This window comes from Apis laboriosa, unplaced genomic scaffold (genome assembly GCF_014066325.1).
Source record: "Apis laboriosa isolate Shangri-la unplaced genomic scaffold, ASM1406632v1 scaffold12_cov154, whole genome shotgun sequence".
Taxonomy (NCBI): domain Eukaryota; kingdom Metazoa; phylum Arthropoda; class Insecta; order Hymenoptera; family Apidae; genus Apis; species Apis laboriosa.
In genome coordinates this window covers 2,639,495-2,656,396 of record NW_025221207.1, presented here as the reverse complement: position 1 = coordinate 2,656,396, position 16,902 = coordinate 2,639,495, and the positions used below count along the sequence as shown (strand labels likewise).

Below are 16,902 nucleotides of genomic sequence, written 5' to 3'. Positions count from 1 at the left end.
AAAAAAAACCTCATCGTTTTCGATCAAATCTATATTGAAAATTTATACTTCGAGTATGATAAAAATTAATAAAGACACGGTTAAAAATTCCTGATGCATCGACAAGAAGGTGCAAAATTTTATTAAGAGCCGCTCGAAAGGCAAATTGCTTGTCAACGATCTCTTTATAATGCGAACTTTAGAGCCCTTGTCCAACAGAACACCTTACTCGACTTGCCTTTCTTTCTCGAGGCCTAATTGACACGATTTTTATAAACTCCCCTCTGGTTACGGAGGGTTAAACCTTCTTTTGTACTCCCGCTAACACTTTCAGCCTCAGACCCTTCTGCAAAAGTCCCTTTGTAGTTAGAGTGTAAGAGTGTGATGATATTGGTGCACAATTATGATTTTCATCTCGTGCAAAAATGTTCAAACCCCAAAGAAGAAGCTTTATGCTACAGCATAAACGACAATGATACGTGAATGACGTATGATATTATTTCTATATACTTCAACTCTCGACATTTCGACAAAATATCTAAATAAAACGTAAAGAAGAAACATGTATAAAAAGTATATACGAAACGTGAATGTAATTTTTTCCATTCATTGAAAAAAATGAAAAATTTTAAGTTAAAAAGTTTTCACTTAATTAAAATTTTAATTAAAAGAATCTGAATAAAATAAATAACGCGTTTCGAAATAAATAAAGGTAAATTTTAATCAAAATTATTATTATAAGAATAACATTCTGAAAATAAAATGAATTGACATCTGAATGTATTTAGATATTTAAATTGGCTCGATACATCAGAGCACAAAGAACTAAAATCTAGATAGAAACAAAACGAATGATCAAAAGACAATTCGATTTATTTTTAAGCCTATTCACCCCAAAGGGGTGCGTTTTAATGGCAACATCGTTCCCTATTGGTTTTATAGGTTACGAGAACTTCAAATTGAGAGTCACTGACGTAAATATAGGTACAGGGGTGAAAACAGGGTGCGCATTCCAAAGCCTTGGATCTAGGTATCCTCGCGCATTCATTCATAAAAATTCACTCAACCGCGTGGCTACTCCCACCGAGAGAATTAGAGGGTTCGCTCCAACCCCGATCAGTATGACAGCTCGACAAAGTTAAAGGGTACTGTGCCTCGTCTTTTCAGCTCTCCACCAAAGCGAACGATCGCTAATTCCGTCTTGGTTGGATAGAAATATTTTTATAGCTGTACAATTTTTTTCATAATATTAATTAGTAAGAGTTTACATTTAGAAAATTGAAATTTTAATTGCATGAAAATTAAGAAGAGAGACTCATTTTGTTATACAATTAACAATGTCAATAACAAGATTTATAAAAATAATACTTTATTGTATAAATAGAATAGAGATGATAAAAAAGAATTTTAAAAAAATTTTCAAGCTATAACGATTCTTTTTTTTATTACTATTCATAATCGTAATAGTAACCCTAATAATTCTGACTTTCCGGGGAAGATTTTGCCATTGATATTCTACTAGCGTACAGCAAATTATCATATCTTATGTCTCACGATGTTAATAAAGAAATCACTTTAATTAACAATTTCAAGATATCAGTTGTTTATACTTTTGTTACTTTTTTTCTTTTTTATTGTTAAAAGAAAAATAAAAAATATGAGAGTAAGTTTAATTCCATATGTAATAACATTTCATATATATATATATATATATATATATATATATAAATTATATTATTTTCATTTTTATATTAAGTAATTAAACATTGATATAATTTAATTTACCTTATAAAGTTTTATTCAAGAATCACGCAAATCGAGAAGCGGAGGAAAGTAATACTGGTGGCACCATCTATGGTCGTTTTCTCCAAATTCAAGCAACGCAACGTTTTATTTCTATTGATTTTTAAAAGTCTATACTTTTATTGTATCTATACTAAATTGTTAAAACAAACAATTTATCAACTACTAAACCAAAATATCTAATTCGTCGTTAAATAAAAAATTTCTAAATTAAATAAAAAATAATTCAAATCTAATATTTTAACAATAATTTCTTTTACATGTAAGATGCTTATATAATGATTAAAAAATGACTATTTATATTAAATATTATTGCAAATGATATTATTTTATCATTGAATTATCGATAATTAATATAAATAATATTTCCATTTAAATAAAATTTAATTTTAAAAAGTTTACTCATAAAGTAAAATAATTGTTTCTAGAAATAGAAAACCTTTTTTCTTTAATCTACATCATACAGCATCAATTTTTACTTATAGTTCTTACGAAACCCCTTACCCTCTTTCCGTTATGCGCGCCGTTGGTTAAATAGCTAACTTTGCACAACTATCCCAATAGATTATCATTATTGTGGAGGAAAGCTCTGATTTATGCAATTATCATAAATTCAGTTCCACCCCTTACCTTACGTATGCTTAAGACGCTCCAACCATGGTTGGAATCATGATTCCATTCATAAGACATTTCAATAGCAAATTATTTTCTCGTAAAGCACGTACATTTCCTCTAAAAAGTTATTCAAAAAATTCAAATAAAAATAATATCCGTAAAATAAATTATTTTTCTATCTCATTGAAAAATCAAATGCATTATGACAAAAATGTATTTTTCTTCAATATTAAAAAATATCCCAAATCGTTTCTTTTTTTAATGTTAAAAAAAAAATTTATTTATATAACTTGAAAAATTTAATAGCAATAATAAAATAAAATAGCAATAATATAATATATTTGTCAAATCTTTAACAAATATGAAAGTGTGAATATAGACTTACTTAATATCATATACAATTATAATTATAATTAATATAATAATATGAAAGGTTTTAATTTTAAATATTTTGAATAATAGAATTTTTTAAATCAAACATTAATCGGTATTTTTAAAATCTTTATCATCGTTTTTGAATATTCATTCCAACTAACTTACAATTTGTCGATAATAGATTATTTTCCCCACAGTAATCTACTTTACCGATAAACCTTGACTTTGTCGGTATATTACTGAAACGAAGCATCCTCAACTATGAACCATTGTTGATAAGAATGTACTGTCGGTAATAATTTCCTTCTTCAAATATTTTTAATATTTTATTCAAAATTTTATATTTTATTTATTATTATCAAATTGAAATTCATCTAATTAAAGCTGATAATATATCAAACATCTTATTCTTCTTAATGCAATGAAATATTTGATTATCGACTGAGAATCAAATGGTAGTGTCTGACTAAAGCGGTATTTACTACTGATTGGTAATATTCTATTCTACTTTCTATTTTGGAAGATATTAAATATAAAATTGCGAACATTAATAAACAACTTACATGATATAATAATTTTGTATACCAATGGAATTAATCAAAGAAAAATTGCAATAAAAATATTTAAATTTATCAATAATATATTGTTTTAAAGATTATTCTTACTTTACTGTCTCAGAAAATTTTTATAACATTATCATAAGTAGTTTTTAACAGAAAAATCTATAACGTCAGATTTAAGCATCGAACGTACAAACCATTTTGTACGGTTAGAGGAAATTCCTTTTCTCTCCAATTACGCGGTTCAAACTTTGGAAACTTTGTCGACGAATCTCGGTGGGAAAAGGTTTGAAACTCCTCGAGAAACTTTAAAAATCGTTATTTTACAGGAAAGCCGAAGCTTCCCCTACCAAGTTACGTGAATCCCTTCTTCATGACTCTCTGCCAGATAAAATAGAATGGAAAAGTAACAAAAGAATAATCATAATCAATTGCAATAAAAACTTTTTCAATCAACCAAAACCAAGATATTTTTTACATATATTTAAAATTATATAAAATAATTTCATTTTATACATATATAGATCATTTAAATAATAATCTTTGAAAAATACAATAGTAAATAATATTTTTATAAAACATAAGAATAAGTTGTAAACTACAAAATATTGATAATCTTAAAATTTCACTTTAAAAAATAAAATACAGAATAATAAGAAATATACAAACAACAACAAAATATACAAAAAAATTTCTATTTAAATAATTTATACATAAGTTCTAATGAATTTAATTAATTAATAGAATTCATGAGATTAAATTTGCAAAAGAAAAGAAATTTGTAAAATAATACACCTATATAATAAAATAATTATTCAATATTCAAATCATGTTATATATTAATATTTCATGAATCAAATATGCCAAAATGAAATTATTAAAATTAAAATAGGATTCTAATAAAATTCTAAAAATTATTTTTAAGAAAGATATCCTGATAATTATAATATATCATATAATGAAAATTAAGTTAAAAATTATTTATTCCGTTATTGCGTAAATTCGAGCATCTAGATTTATACGAGTAATAACAAAGTGCCGAATGATCGATAAAAAAATCACGATAAAGTAAAACGTCAGCAATTTGTGCTGTTACGATGGTTTCACTTTACGTTTTTCGTCAATCCCATTTTTTTTTTTTTTTTTTTTACGAACAAAAGTTTAATCGCTATTCTATTCATTCTGTACGTATGAACGAGTTTAATGTTACAAATAATTAAAACTGAGCTCCGTAATAACAAAGGACAAACCACATGGAACATTACAACATTCGTGAAGAATAGATTAAACATATTATCTTACATTTTAGCGACATTTAAATATTTTATTCCACTATTATTACAATACAATGGATTCTAATAACTGCTGCATATTCTTAAAATAAAACTCTCATTGTGCCAAGTATTAAGCATTATTCGCAAATGAGAAAGCAAAAATACATTTTTTACGTTCCTTGAAGAAAAATTAACTTTAAATTTAAAAATGTATGATTATTTCAATTAATATTTGGGCATCGTGGAAAAATTATTGAAAAAGAAAAAATAACTTCACTTTAAACAACCAATCTTATACGAGATCAGAAAAATTTTCGAAGAAACTTCAAACGGTCGCATCTCTGTCATTAAACTTTTAAACTTCGTTACTTATACTTTTACGAGACATTATAGGACAAATGACTTGTAGAATTTTAATTATAAGTTTCATAATGAAGAACGCGCAACGTCGGGAAAGGTTATGAAAATGATCCGCTACTTCTTAGTACTTAAATAGTGGAAGTAATTAATTTTATATTTAATTATATCTCTCGGATCCTCGTTAAAACACGTCGTAAGTGAATTTTTAACGCAGATTCAATTTTAATTTCGCAACTCTTCAAAGGATTGTTAACGCAACGAGGAGAAAAAAAGAAGAAGAAAGTAATTGATCTTTATGTTCTTGCAAATTGAATGACAACAAAAGATTTTTTATAACTTATTCATGCTTCACTTACCTTTTTCGGAGAGGGATGCAGCACAGTCACCGGGACCTGTCGAGGGGTTGGAATAAGTGGCGTTTGGGTCGACTCCTTCACAGAATATAACGGTAATTTTGTCTCTCTGTTGCTTGGCAGCTCTAGTAAATGCTGTATAGAATGGTTTTGCCTCGTCTTCTTTGACGCCATTCTATCGCAGAAAAAGAAAAAGAAAAATCGAACCATTAACGACACTATTAATGCTCGATATTTAAGCATACATTAGTAAACAGGACATCAAATGCTAATAACATAATTACCGTATGAATTATTTGTTATATAGATATTAATTGCATAACGAAATTTATGGATGGTTTCAATAATGAATAATGAAGAGATGTCAAAGAGTATTCGTTACAATTGCTGTAAATCTGATCGATATAATATAAATTTCCATATTTGTTATTTATATTAAAAAAATAATAATAATAAAATTCCCAATAATTCGGTCAATTTGCATGGAACGCGTGCAAATAAAATTTTAAAAAATACACGTGATATTACACGTAATATTTCCACCAGGTCAAATGGTATAAATATAAATTATAAATGTTATGATTGTATCAAGGTATATCCAAATTTGGACATAACGGTGTGCGTAGATCCCTTTTTCCAGCAGCGTCGTGAAACTGGATATCGGATAAAACTTTCGCATTTAACTTTTCCGTCCTGTAGGGGAAATGGCCAACAAAGCTCATCACCGGAAACTTTTCCGAGACAAAGAGGGGTGAACAGGAGGAGAACGAGATAGAAGATGACGCGCGCCGCGACGCTGACCACGATATAAACCTATACTCTATATCACCATCTCTATATCAAAGTTTACACCCGTGATCGCGCTCAAACTCTCCGTATATAGATGTATTTTTTATTATTATAATCTATTATAATATTATTATAATATCGAATGAATATTAAACTTTTCGCGAGAGCAATCGTATCAAATTCAAATGTCTCACCGTTAAAAATAATAATAGATATCGACGAATTCTCATTTTGTTCTAATAAACGTCAAAAGAAAATCAAGACAAAGAAATCTTCCAAAGGAAGCTAAATATTATTTGACAAACAATATCGGATCCAAAATCAAAGTTAGTCAAAAATAAATTATTCTCTGGCACTCTCTTCATAAATTCATTCACTTTTTTTTTACGGGATGTATGAAAATGTTCTAATCAAAACTATTCACGACGAACGGAAGAGAGATGATTTTTTATTACAATGGTTGAAACTTATTTTCCAACTTATTTTCCTTAAATCACTCGAGTGAACGACTTACTTTTGTCATCATCGTAAACGGTTTTCAAATTATAAAACACTCGAAGAAAGAATACGGAATTGCGCAAAGCGCGGGACACGAGCAAAAAGTGATGCCTTTCAATGATTTAAACTGGAGGACATCGCGACGAGCGTGTGTATGTGCGTTTAAAGTTGACTGCACGTGCTGGTTGAGGATCGCTCGGCGCGCTTGTCAGCTACCACCGGGAATGGTGGGGTAACTCACCCCTGTAGCCGCCGCGAAAGTTTGTTCTCTTGTGTGTTTACGCACGCGCCAGATCGTGCACACACGGCCGACCAAGTGCACTTATAGCAACGCACGATGTCGGCGAGCATTACGACCGTGACCTTACCGACCACACCGAATTGAAATCGAAAAACTGGAAGGAGCGTTGAGGCCAATTGGATTCATTACGATTATCCATACCTCGTATTGGATTTCGATCTTATTTAGTATGCAATATCGTTTTTTATCGAATCGATATCTTTTTTTATAGAGTAATGAAAGAGACTGTTACCATATTTGCATTAAACGTTGTAAAATAAAAATTTAAAATGAATTTTTCTCTGGTATATAGATGTATATTTTTTTCTCTGATATAGATTGATATATATGTACAAATTTGATGATCAAAAATAAAATTTGTTCATTTTAATGGTAATGAATACAAGTAGATAAATGATAGAAGTTTGTTTTACATGTAAAATAAGAAAAGCATATAGAATATTATTTTTTTTAACTTCGTTTACAAAAGAATTAAATTGGAAAATTTATCGAATATATATATATATATATTTATCTGGCTAATTGTTAACAGAACATATTAAAATTCGAGTTTTTGAAAACGAAAATTTAAAAATTTTGTTTTATTTGTTTATTTATCTTTATATAGAGGATTATTGATTATATCATAAATTACTTTATATGTTCTATATTGAATTTTTTTACTATTATTAAAAGTTATATAACAATTTTAAAATTAAATTAATAAAAAGATAATATTTCCATTCTTTATATGAATATAACATTAGCAAATTATAATTTAAATTGTAAAAAGCATTAAGAGCGTTTTAAAAAATGTATCTATTAGAAACCTTCTTACTGAATATATAGATACATTGCAATAATTTCACGCGTAATTTTTTAAGAAATTAATTCCACAAAATATATAAAAAAATTGAACGTGAAGTTATTTCAATTAATATATAAATCTATCACAATGATTACTTTCCAAATTAATACAAGCTTGATTCCAGTATACATTTTAATTCAATTACTTGGAAGCCAATATGTTATACATGAATAGGAATATTCATCTATATGCTTTGTGCATGACGTGAAATGGATATTAATTTTTGTAATTTCAATACTGATATTTCGAAACAAAGTATATGCGATTATTTTAGCACGAAAAAATTTATGGTTTCTTACTGTTAAAACAGCTATGCGAAAACTAATTTTATAACTCCTTGTAGCAATGTTTAAATACTTTTCATCAAAAAGTAATATTCAATTTTCAACTATATACAACTTTAGAAAAACTTTAGAACAAGTTAAATATTATTTTGTTTAATAGATATAGAAAGATAATTTTTAGTTTATTTTTACTCAAAAGTAAAGAGGATCGTGAAAATTGTTAATTAAAGATAGCAATGAATATTACATTGCAAAATAAAATCCATCAAAATTATGATCTTAGAGATATCATGCAAATATTTTCTTTCTATCTTTTCATTAACGTGTATATTATAGAAACGATAATGTATGATTAATTCTTTTTAATTTTTCATACCGTGAAAATATTCATTCATTCAGATGAAAATTAATTTAAATTAATTTAAAAATTATTTTATATTAATTTAAATCACTAAACTGAAATTTCGATATATATATAGTTCAATTTTGAAACGAAAGCTTAAATATTAATGCGATAAGTTATTTATAAAAAATATTTTCTTCCACATGAATTCAATGAAGAAGTAAAATGCAATATGAACACATATTTTTATGAGTAATTTAATAAAAATACTCTTATGACTAAATACCTGGATAAAATAATTAAAACATTTTAATATTGCAAAATATTTTCCCCTGATATTTTTTATATTCCTCAGTCCGTTAAAAATAACATATATGTCGTGCAAAAAAATTCGTCAATTCGGATTTAATTGTTCCCTTTTATCTGTAATATTGTACTATAAAATTATGCAAATATTTCATTTTAATTCAACACAACGTGATATTAAAATTGTTTTTTTATTAAAAATAATAGGCGCAAATTGATATTGTATATTCGCAAAAGTTTGGACATTTAATAGATTTTTATAACATAAAAGTTTGACATAAAGCTAAGTTTTAATACAAAGTGCATAGTGAAATAAATTTTTAGCGAAATATTTATTTAACAAAATTTTTAGTAATCTCTTTTTCCATTTTTTTCTATTTCTTTTCGATCAATTTATATATATATAATATAATATACAATAGATAAAATTATGTTACTATTATACTTCTTCAAACTTCGTTCGAATTGAAAAGTATCAGAATTAAAGAAAGAATTATGAATTTCAACAAAAAAAATTTAATTCATATGTCTTCCACGTTAACACGATATTAATATCATATTTTATTATTTTTTTATTAATAATCAATAGTACATGATTGCGTAATACAATGACTTGCATGCAACATTCGTTTAATTTTATTTTCACCAAATTATTACATTACATCATTCTTCCGTTTCAAAATGATGTTATAATATGCAGTATAAAACTACATCATGTATTTCATAAATGATAAAATTAATATCTTTTATTCTCTCTCCCAATCCCTTTCCCTTCCGTATCGAACACATATGACAAATTGATGTAATTTGTAAAGATTTACAATATGAAACGTGTATAAATTTTATAATCAATATTAAATCTATGTGTAAGATCTATCAAACGATTCTGTGAATCGATAAAAAAAAAAAGATCATATGAAATTAATGATGATATAACCAGCTGAAAAAAATCTGTAATTGCTCCGAAATTACGTGAAAACGAAATATTTCACAATATTGGTTAAAACGTTAACGATTCGATTTGAATGACTTGTATCTCATGGCACGATAGTGTGCACTTTCAGCATTCATTCTTCCCAATCGCAATACAACAAATAAACGATTGTGTACACGCTATTAATCTGAATTTTGTCTGATTGATGTTTCATACGTTTAAATCAAATGATACACCTATATAATATCGTTTAATCAATTATACGTTACTTCAAAATATAAATTAGAATCAAATATAGTAAAATTAAATTTCTTTATTAATTCGAGATATATTTTACATTAATTCTTCTAATATGATCTAAAATCTATGCTCTTCCTAAAATCGAGTATCAAGTATTCTTTCTTCTATTTGAATAATCATTAAGAAACAATTATATCCGTATCATAATGACAAAAGAGATTTATCGAACAGAATATTTATCATCGAACAGGACTCGAGTCGCTATTAAATCATCGTATCGTTATTAGATGACACAGCGATAGAAACGAGGGAGAAAAGCATCGAACGATAAAAAAGAAAGAAAGAAAGAATAAGAGGAAGAAGATGAGGGAGGTGGCGGAAGGTACGTATTTCAGTCATCCGGCCAACTTTTGCAAGTTTAATGCCCGAGCGCTCGAGTAATTTAACACGACGAAATTAACTTTTCAGTTTTACCAAAGTTTCCTGGCAACTTAACCACGTTTCCGCGTCCCTTTCCAGCGTATCGCGCGTTCTCGCTTCTTCTGGCTTCTTCTTCCACTTCGCCCACCCACCCACGATACCAGCACGAACACCCAAGACCAACTTTTAAAGCGCTCACCGTGGTAACAACTGCGTGGCTTAGCGCGAGCTCTACTCAACTATAATTCCACCCTTAAGACTCGAAGTTTACGACGTAAACTTTCTCCTCATCGTCGAGCCGGGCCGTGTTGATGCCGATACTTCGATTTTGGGCAACGAGAAAAATAAAAGAATGGGCGACAGGAAGGAAACAGGATTCGATGGATGGTGGACTCGGCTGATATCAGAGATTTGTGCGCGAAAACAATCGAATCGCCCCGCAAACGAAATTCTCGGCCGCGTGACAAGAGAACTTTCGAAACGTGTGTGTATCTGAAAATCATGTAACCGGTTCATGCTTTTTTCTCGAATAATACCGTGACCAAAGTCGATAAACGTGTCGTGATGTTTTTGTAGAATTTCTGTGTGTTTGGAAACCTTTTCGAATGATGGAACATACTGCCATTTTTGAAAGAACAACGAATTTGAAATTGTGAACGAATCATTTTTCGGGAGACGAAAAAGACGTAAGTTTTATTTAGAAACGAATTATTTTAAAAATTTAAAAATGAATTCATCTACAATTGATAAAATAAACGTGATTAAATATTGTTAATTGTTAGAATGCAATTACAAAGAGATTATTTTAAGAAGATTAGCTTTATACAATTTACAACAATTAAATAATGATTAAAATATTTGATGCTATGGAATAATAAAATTCTTGACATATTTTACTTAAAATTAAGATGTATTACTCACAAAGAAATGTAATGTTATTAGTATAATATTACAATTAAAATATTATACTAATAATTGTAAAAGAATTAGATATTTTTGAAAATCAATGACGAATTTAATTAAAAATTTGCAATTTTGCAACTGTCATTACATATTTTTCTAGATCAGTGATATAAAATCTTGGCAAAAATATAATTTGAGAAAAATATCGTATTTCAAATAAAATTTATAATTGTTCTTCCATATTAAACGGATTTAAATATTTAACTGTAATTATATAATTATGCAATTATTCATTCCTAAAGTTAACATTTAGTTTTGATATTTTATACATATATATATCGTTGTACATGAAATTCACGATTAATCATGGATTATATAATTAAGTAAAGAAATAATATTAATCTGACTTTTATGTTGTATGAAATAACAATGTAAAAGTGATTTTAAATTTTACTCCACGATGAAATTAACGATAAGATAAAGCAAATGCTTTGTGCCCAACTTTGCGTGGCTATTATACTCGCACGATTGGTTATCCGTTACTTCCCATTCATCTGTCCCGGCATCCGCAACTTCTCAACGATTTCGAGCCTTTTCGCCAAGAGTCAGCACGAAAACCATCGAACGGATACCGAGCCCTGAAATATTGTAACCATTGCTCATTCTAAAACGTCAGTCCTTCCGGTAAACAAAGCTTTTAATGACTGAGTGCACATTCGACGCTTTCGCGTTTAAAATCGAACATCCCTTTTAAAGTATTAAACGTTTATATAGATAAATCCTGATGTTATTTTATTATGTTATTAGTAAACTAGTGTTGGAAAATATTTAACGCAATTTATGATTAAAATTGAAATGTTTTATTATCTCCAACGAGATTAATCATTATATATCTTTATTCAACTGATGTACATATCGCAATTAGCAATTGATGTAGATATTTAATCGTCAATTAGATTAATGATTAACCACGAAAATTCTCCTGATGTGAAATTAATATTTGTATCTGTCCTCAGATTTAATTTCAATTTGCTTCGGTCATTGACACAATTCCGTTATCGTACAATACTTGTATATTAATTAAAAATTTATTTTGATTGAGTTAGATAATTGATAATTAATTTTTTTAAGAGATTTCGATGACGACGATCAACATTTATAATTATAGATTAATAATTAATTTCATCAACCGATTAAATCAACTGCGATTTTTAATTAATTCATGTCCAACTATATTAGTAACTAATTCAACTTGTGATTAATAAGTAAACATTTCAATTCAAAAAACAAATTATTTAATATCGAAAAAAAACAAAAGCTAACGAATAGAATAGATATTAAAAAATACTTAGATTTGTGATTGGTCTCGTGAAAAAATATATTGATCAAACTGACATGATCTTAACTTTCGTTACTATTATTCATTCGGTGAGTCTTTGGTAAACGTGCTTTCGATATAAGAGTTTGGAAGAAGTCGAAGCATCAAATAAGTTCTATATACGAACTTTGACACAGGTCAGCAATTTCTTATCCAATTTTTATTTAGTATCAAAGTTACAGAAAAGCTATTCGCTGCAAAGTTACGAATGGTATGAAATTATGTTTGGAGAACTCTTGATTTCCTCTTTGCAAGAGATTTACATGTTTACAACAATCTAAAAATATGTTTGCTCTTACATTATATGAATATTATTATAACTATTACGTTTAATTATTTTTATGTTATTTTTACATTGTTATTTATATTGTTAACCGAAATATTATTCAAATTAATAATGAATTCGATATATCGACGGCATTATTTTTGCAAATATAATAAATTAAACAAGTATGTTAGACTTAATAAATGCATCGTATCTCAAATACTACGTAGCATATTTTCTGCAATGTTTGTTGTAAAAATACGTAAAAGCGTCGAAATTCACGCTGCGTTTCACTCGTTGGTAAATGAAACAGAGTAAACAGAAGAAAATTATAACGTTAAAAATTGCATGTCGTACTTTATTCGCAAGAATGAAAAAATATCGAGAATCAAACATGATTCACACGATAATTTCTACCAAATCTTTCGTTAAACTTTATCAAACTGCCATCTATCATACAAATCCAAGAAAGAAAATATATAATATAAATTAAAACAATACAAATTGAAATCATTATTCACATAACATTTCGTTTCTTTTCGCGAAAAATAAGAGAAAATTGTTATTTCCTTGCATCTTACACGACAAAAATATCAATAACAACTTTCTTAAAAAAAGCATCATCCGCTGATAGATGTATGCCAGCACATTTGGATACAATTAACGAATTCCTTCTTTACAAATCTTTTAATTGTTAATCTTAAAAGTTTACTCTTTCGGAGCATCGAAGAAAAAGGATGCAAAGCAATGGGGCTGCCTCTCTGGGCAATATTCGCGCGTATGGAAAAGGAAGTAACAACGACGAAATATCAGGTTAACCTGTAGCCGGGGTCTTGTGAGGCGCAGCGACGAAACAACAGGAAACATCCTGGACTACGACGATGTCGTTGACGACGACGTGAACCTCGACGATGAGACGCACGCGCGTGGAATTGGAGTTGAAAGGCCATGGACCACGCTCCGGAGGATTCCAAAAGCCCCCGGCCAACAGCCACTTGGCGGAATTCGAAGCACAATGCCAACAACGCGGAATTACACCGCGGAACCGTAATGATAGCGGCTTAATTAGTGCCTCTCTACTTTTTCATGCATCGGACTGCATCCCAGGTGCTACTAAACGGGGACAGGATATCATATAACGCGTTAAAGATAGAGAAAAAGTTCGGGTTTTTTCCATTGTTTCGTTCGATGATAGATAATCCGACAGATACGAGGTATGTTATTCGAATAATCGAATAATCGTTGGACGTTATTATCAACGCGGAATGTATCAACGCGGCCGTTGATAAATTATTATTTAACGCGGCTCAAAGCGGGCGAAAAGATTGAAAGAACTTCTTATGCGCGGTATCTCTTTTCATCACGGTTGGAATAGCAGCGTGTCAGACTTTAGAGAAGACATTTTGTACTGAATAACCACTGTTTTATGTTCATTCATAATGAAGAAAGGAGGATAGTGAACATTTTATACGTATGGCTTCTCCAATTTTGTTAAATTGAAAACATGATGTTTCATGCCCGCAGGAGTATGCGAGTTCTTTTTCAGAAAAATTACTGAGCGTAATTCGCGCCGGTTTTTTCCTCAAAATCATTTTGGCTCGTATACAAGGAACGCTTTGTCATTCTTCCGGTATGACATAGATTTTTAACAATTACCAGACTGGTACAATATTTCGTATAGTCCCGAGAACACGATGTCAAGTTTAATGCCCGATATCTCGTGCTTCAGTTCATTCTTTTCGAAATCCGTTGGTTCGGATTTATCCCTAGTACTTCATTTCTGGTAAATCATTATTAACTTTCGAAATATAGATTTAATAAAAAAAAAAAAAAAATAATTAGATTCCAATTTATGGAATGAAAAGTATTTATGAATTAAATCACAAAAAGTCAACAAAATTTCTCTTTCTTCGTGTATACGATTCAATGTAGAAGCATCGTAACAAAAAAGCATGAATATAGTTTTCTTAATTATATTTACGCGTTGCGGTATAATTAAACTAATAAAACTTAAAAGTCGGCTAAGCAAATACAGTCGCACATCTTATGTAAATACTCGTATGATAATGCGCAAGAAGAAACAATTGTTCCGGTGTGTAAGCACAAAGTTCTCCGGTTCTCGATCAAATCCGCGCAACTACAGGAGCGCAAAACTTTTCGACGCTCACGAAACTTTCGAACGTGCGACCGGCGTGTATTGGTAAGTTCATAGTGGAAGGGGTGAGCTCACAGAGGATTAATCTCACATTGAGTCTGCGCGCACAGAATCCCGATAATCAAAAGCGTTGATACTCTCACAACAAGCAACGTTATATAGTGCCTAGTAAATGATCAGCTGACCTATTCCGTCCCCGGAGAGGAGAGAAACGCAGTATCGTCAGGATATTCGCGACGAATCGAGCAGATTAGAGAACGATTTTTCTCCTTTTATCTACCTATTGGAATCCAATCTGCGGCAATAGATCAGAGACAAGCCGATAAACGATCGTAAAATCGTTTAACAGACAAGTCTATATAGACAGTTTCGAATTACCGCGCAAAAGTTTGAATGGGTTTTCTTTGTGATATCAACATGATAGTAGTATAATTTACAATTTTTTTAAATAGAGGCGAATCTTCTACATTGAAATAATCAATTGTCCTTATTTATAACACCACTACATAATAAATACGTACATGATTTATTTGATGAAAACTGATTGTCACGATCCAGCAACCCTTATTAATCCGAAACACTTTCGTAACATAATATCAGCGTGTCCATCGTTGGTTAGAGCAAATAATCACGAACACCGATATAAAAAAATAGTTCATGATGTGACCGAATATTTCACAGAGGATCATTGTGGAAAAATGCATAAATGTTCTCGTTTTGTTTCACGTTTTCTTTCTTATCTCGCGCCACTCGTTTCCTTAAATTACGCACATGGCCTTCCTGCGGGGAAAAAAATCCAGCACGTTGATAACCATGATCGTAGCGATAGATAGTATCCTATGTTCTATAGCACTTTACTCATCCCACTGTCACCGTAACACGCGACACGTTTATCGCTGGCACGCGTCCGGCGTTACCGACGGAGCAAACTCGTTACTAGGTTAGAATTCGGTGAAAAGGGATCCCCGTGAGCGCACGCTACTAGAAAGCGGTCTCGCTTCTCCCCTCCCTTCATACAGACTTCTACCCCTCTTTCACCCCGCATCGCTCGTAGTTTCCTGGATCTCGGGAAAACTTTGCTGGAAAGCGGCAGGCGGCACGAGCCGAGTGGGGGTTGACAGATACGTACACCCCATCCAGAGTTGAGTAGGGGAAACAGTTCCCCTCTCCAACCCTCTTTGTCTCTGTGTGTAAGCATGAACGCGGTAAATAAAAAAGTTTCAAGTCACTCGTGAATCCAGCGGCCAGCAATGCGCAGGAACCAAGATGGCGGATTACTTCGCAAAAGTTTCTTAGAGCACTTACGAATTTCCGAACGGTGACCATCCGTGAGAGAAAAGTATTTACTTTCGAGCGAACTAACCGCGCAACAAAAAAGATTATTATCTTTTTGGGGCTTGCAATTCAACCTCAATCATCCATTCGATACTAAATCAATTGCGCAACGAAATATCGATAAACTCGCGGGAAAGAGATGGTAATAAGTAGTAGAAGATCGTATATGGTCAGACAAACAAGAATCGAATAACAAGACATTGAGACGACGTAAAAAAATCGTAGATTTACTAATTTAAATTGCGATAAAAGTTATTTTATTGTTTAAAAAATATTACGTATATATATATATATATACGTTGTTTGATATATATAGAGAAATCAATCAAGATATCAAAAAAATCTTTGCATTTTGATAACTTTATTGTTAGATTATATATGTTTGCAGTTTCAATCAGCGATACGAATTTCCTCTAATTTTCTGCATCTAAGATAGAAGTTATGCGAAGTTAGTGAGTTACACGTGGCAAACGTAGTAGAGAAGAGCGCGGCATCGTTCGAGAGCGGTATAAAGAGCGCGACAACCGTTCGAGGCGAGGAAGTGTCGAACCGGATCATTTTCGACGGCAGGAATGTTGAACCGCT

The 16,902-nt window shown here is 30.2% G+C and overlaps 1 protein-coding gene across 1 annotated transcript in view; it reads right to left on the bottom strand.

Annotated features, from left to right (window-relative positions):
* The window catches only part of LOC122720398, a 282,956-nt gene extending 277,463 nt beyond the window's left edge, over positions 1–5,493 (bottom strand). The window contains exon 1 of the mRNA XM_043947100.1: positions 5,323–5,493. Within this exon, the coding sequence (XP_043803035.1) occupies positions 5,323–5,493 (171 nt within the window). The remainder of the gene's footprint in view (positions 1–5,322) is intronic.
* Positions 5,494–16,902: the final 11,409 nt, after the last annotated feature.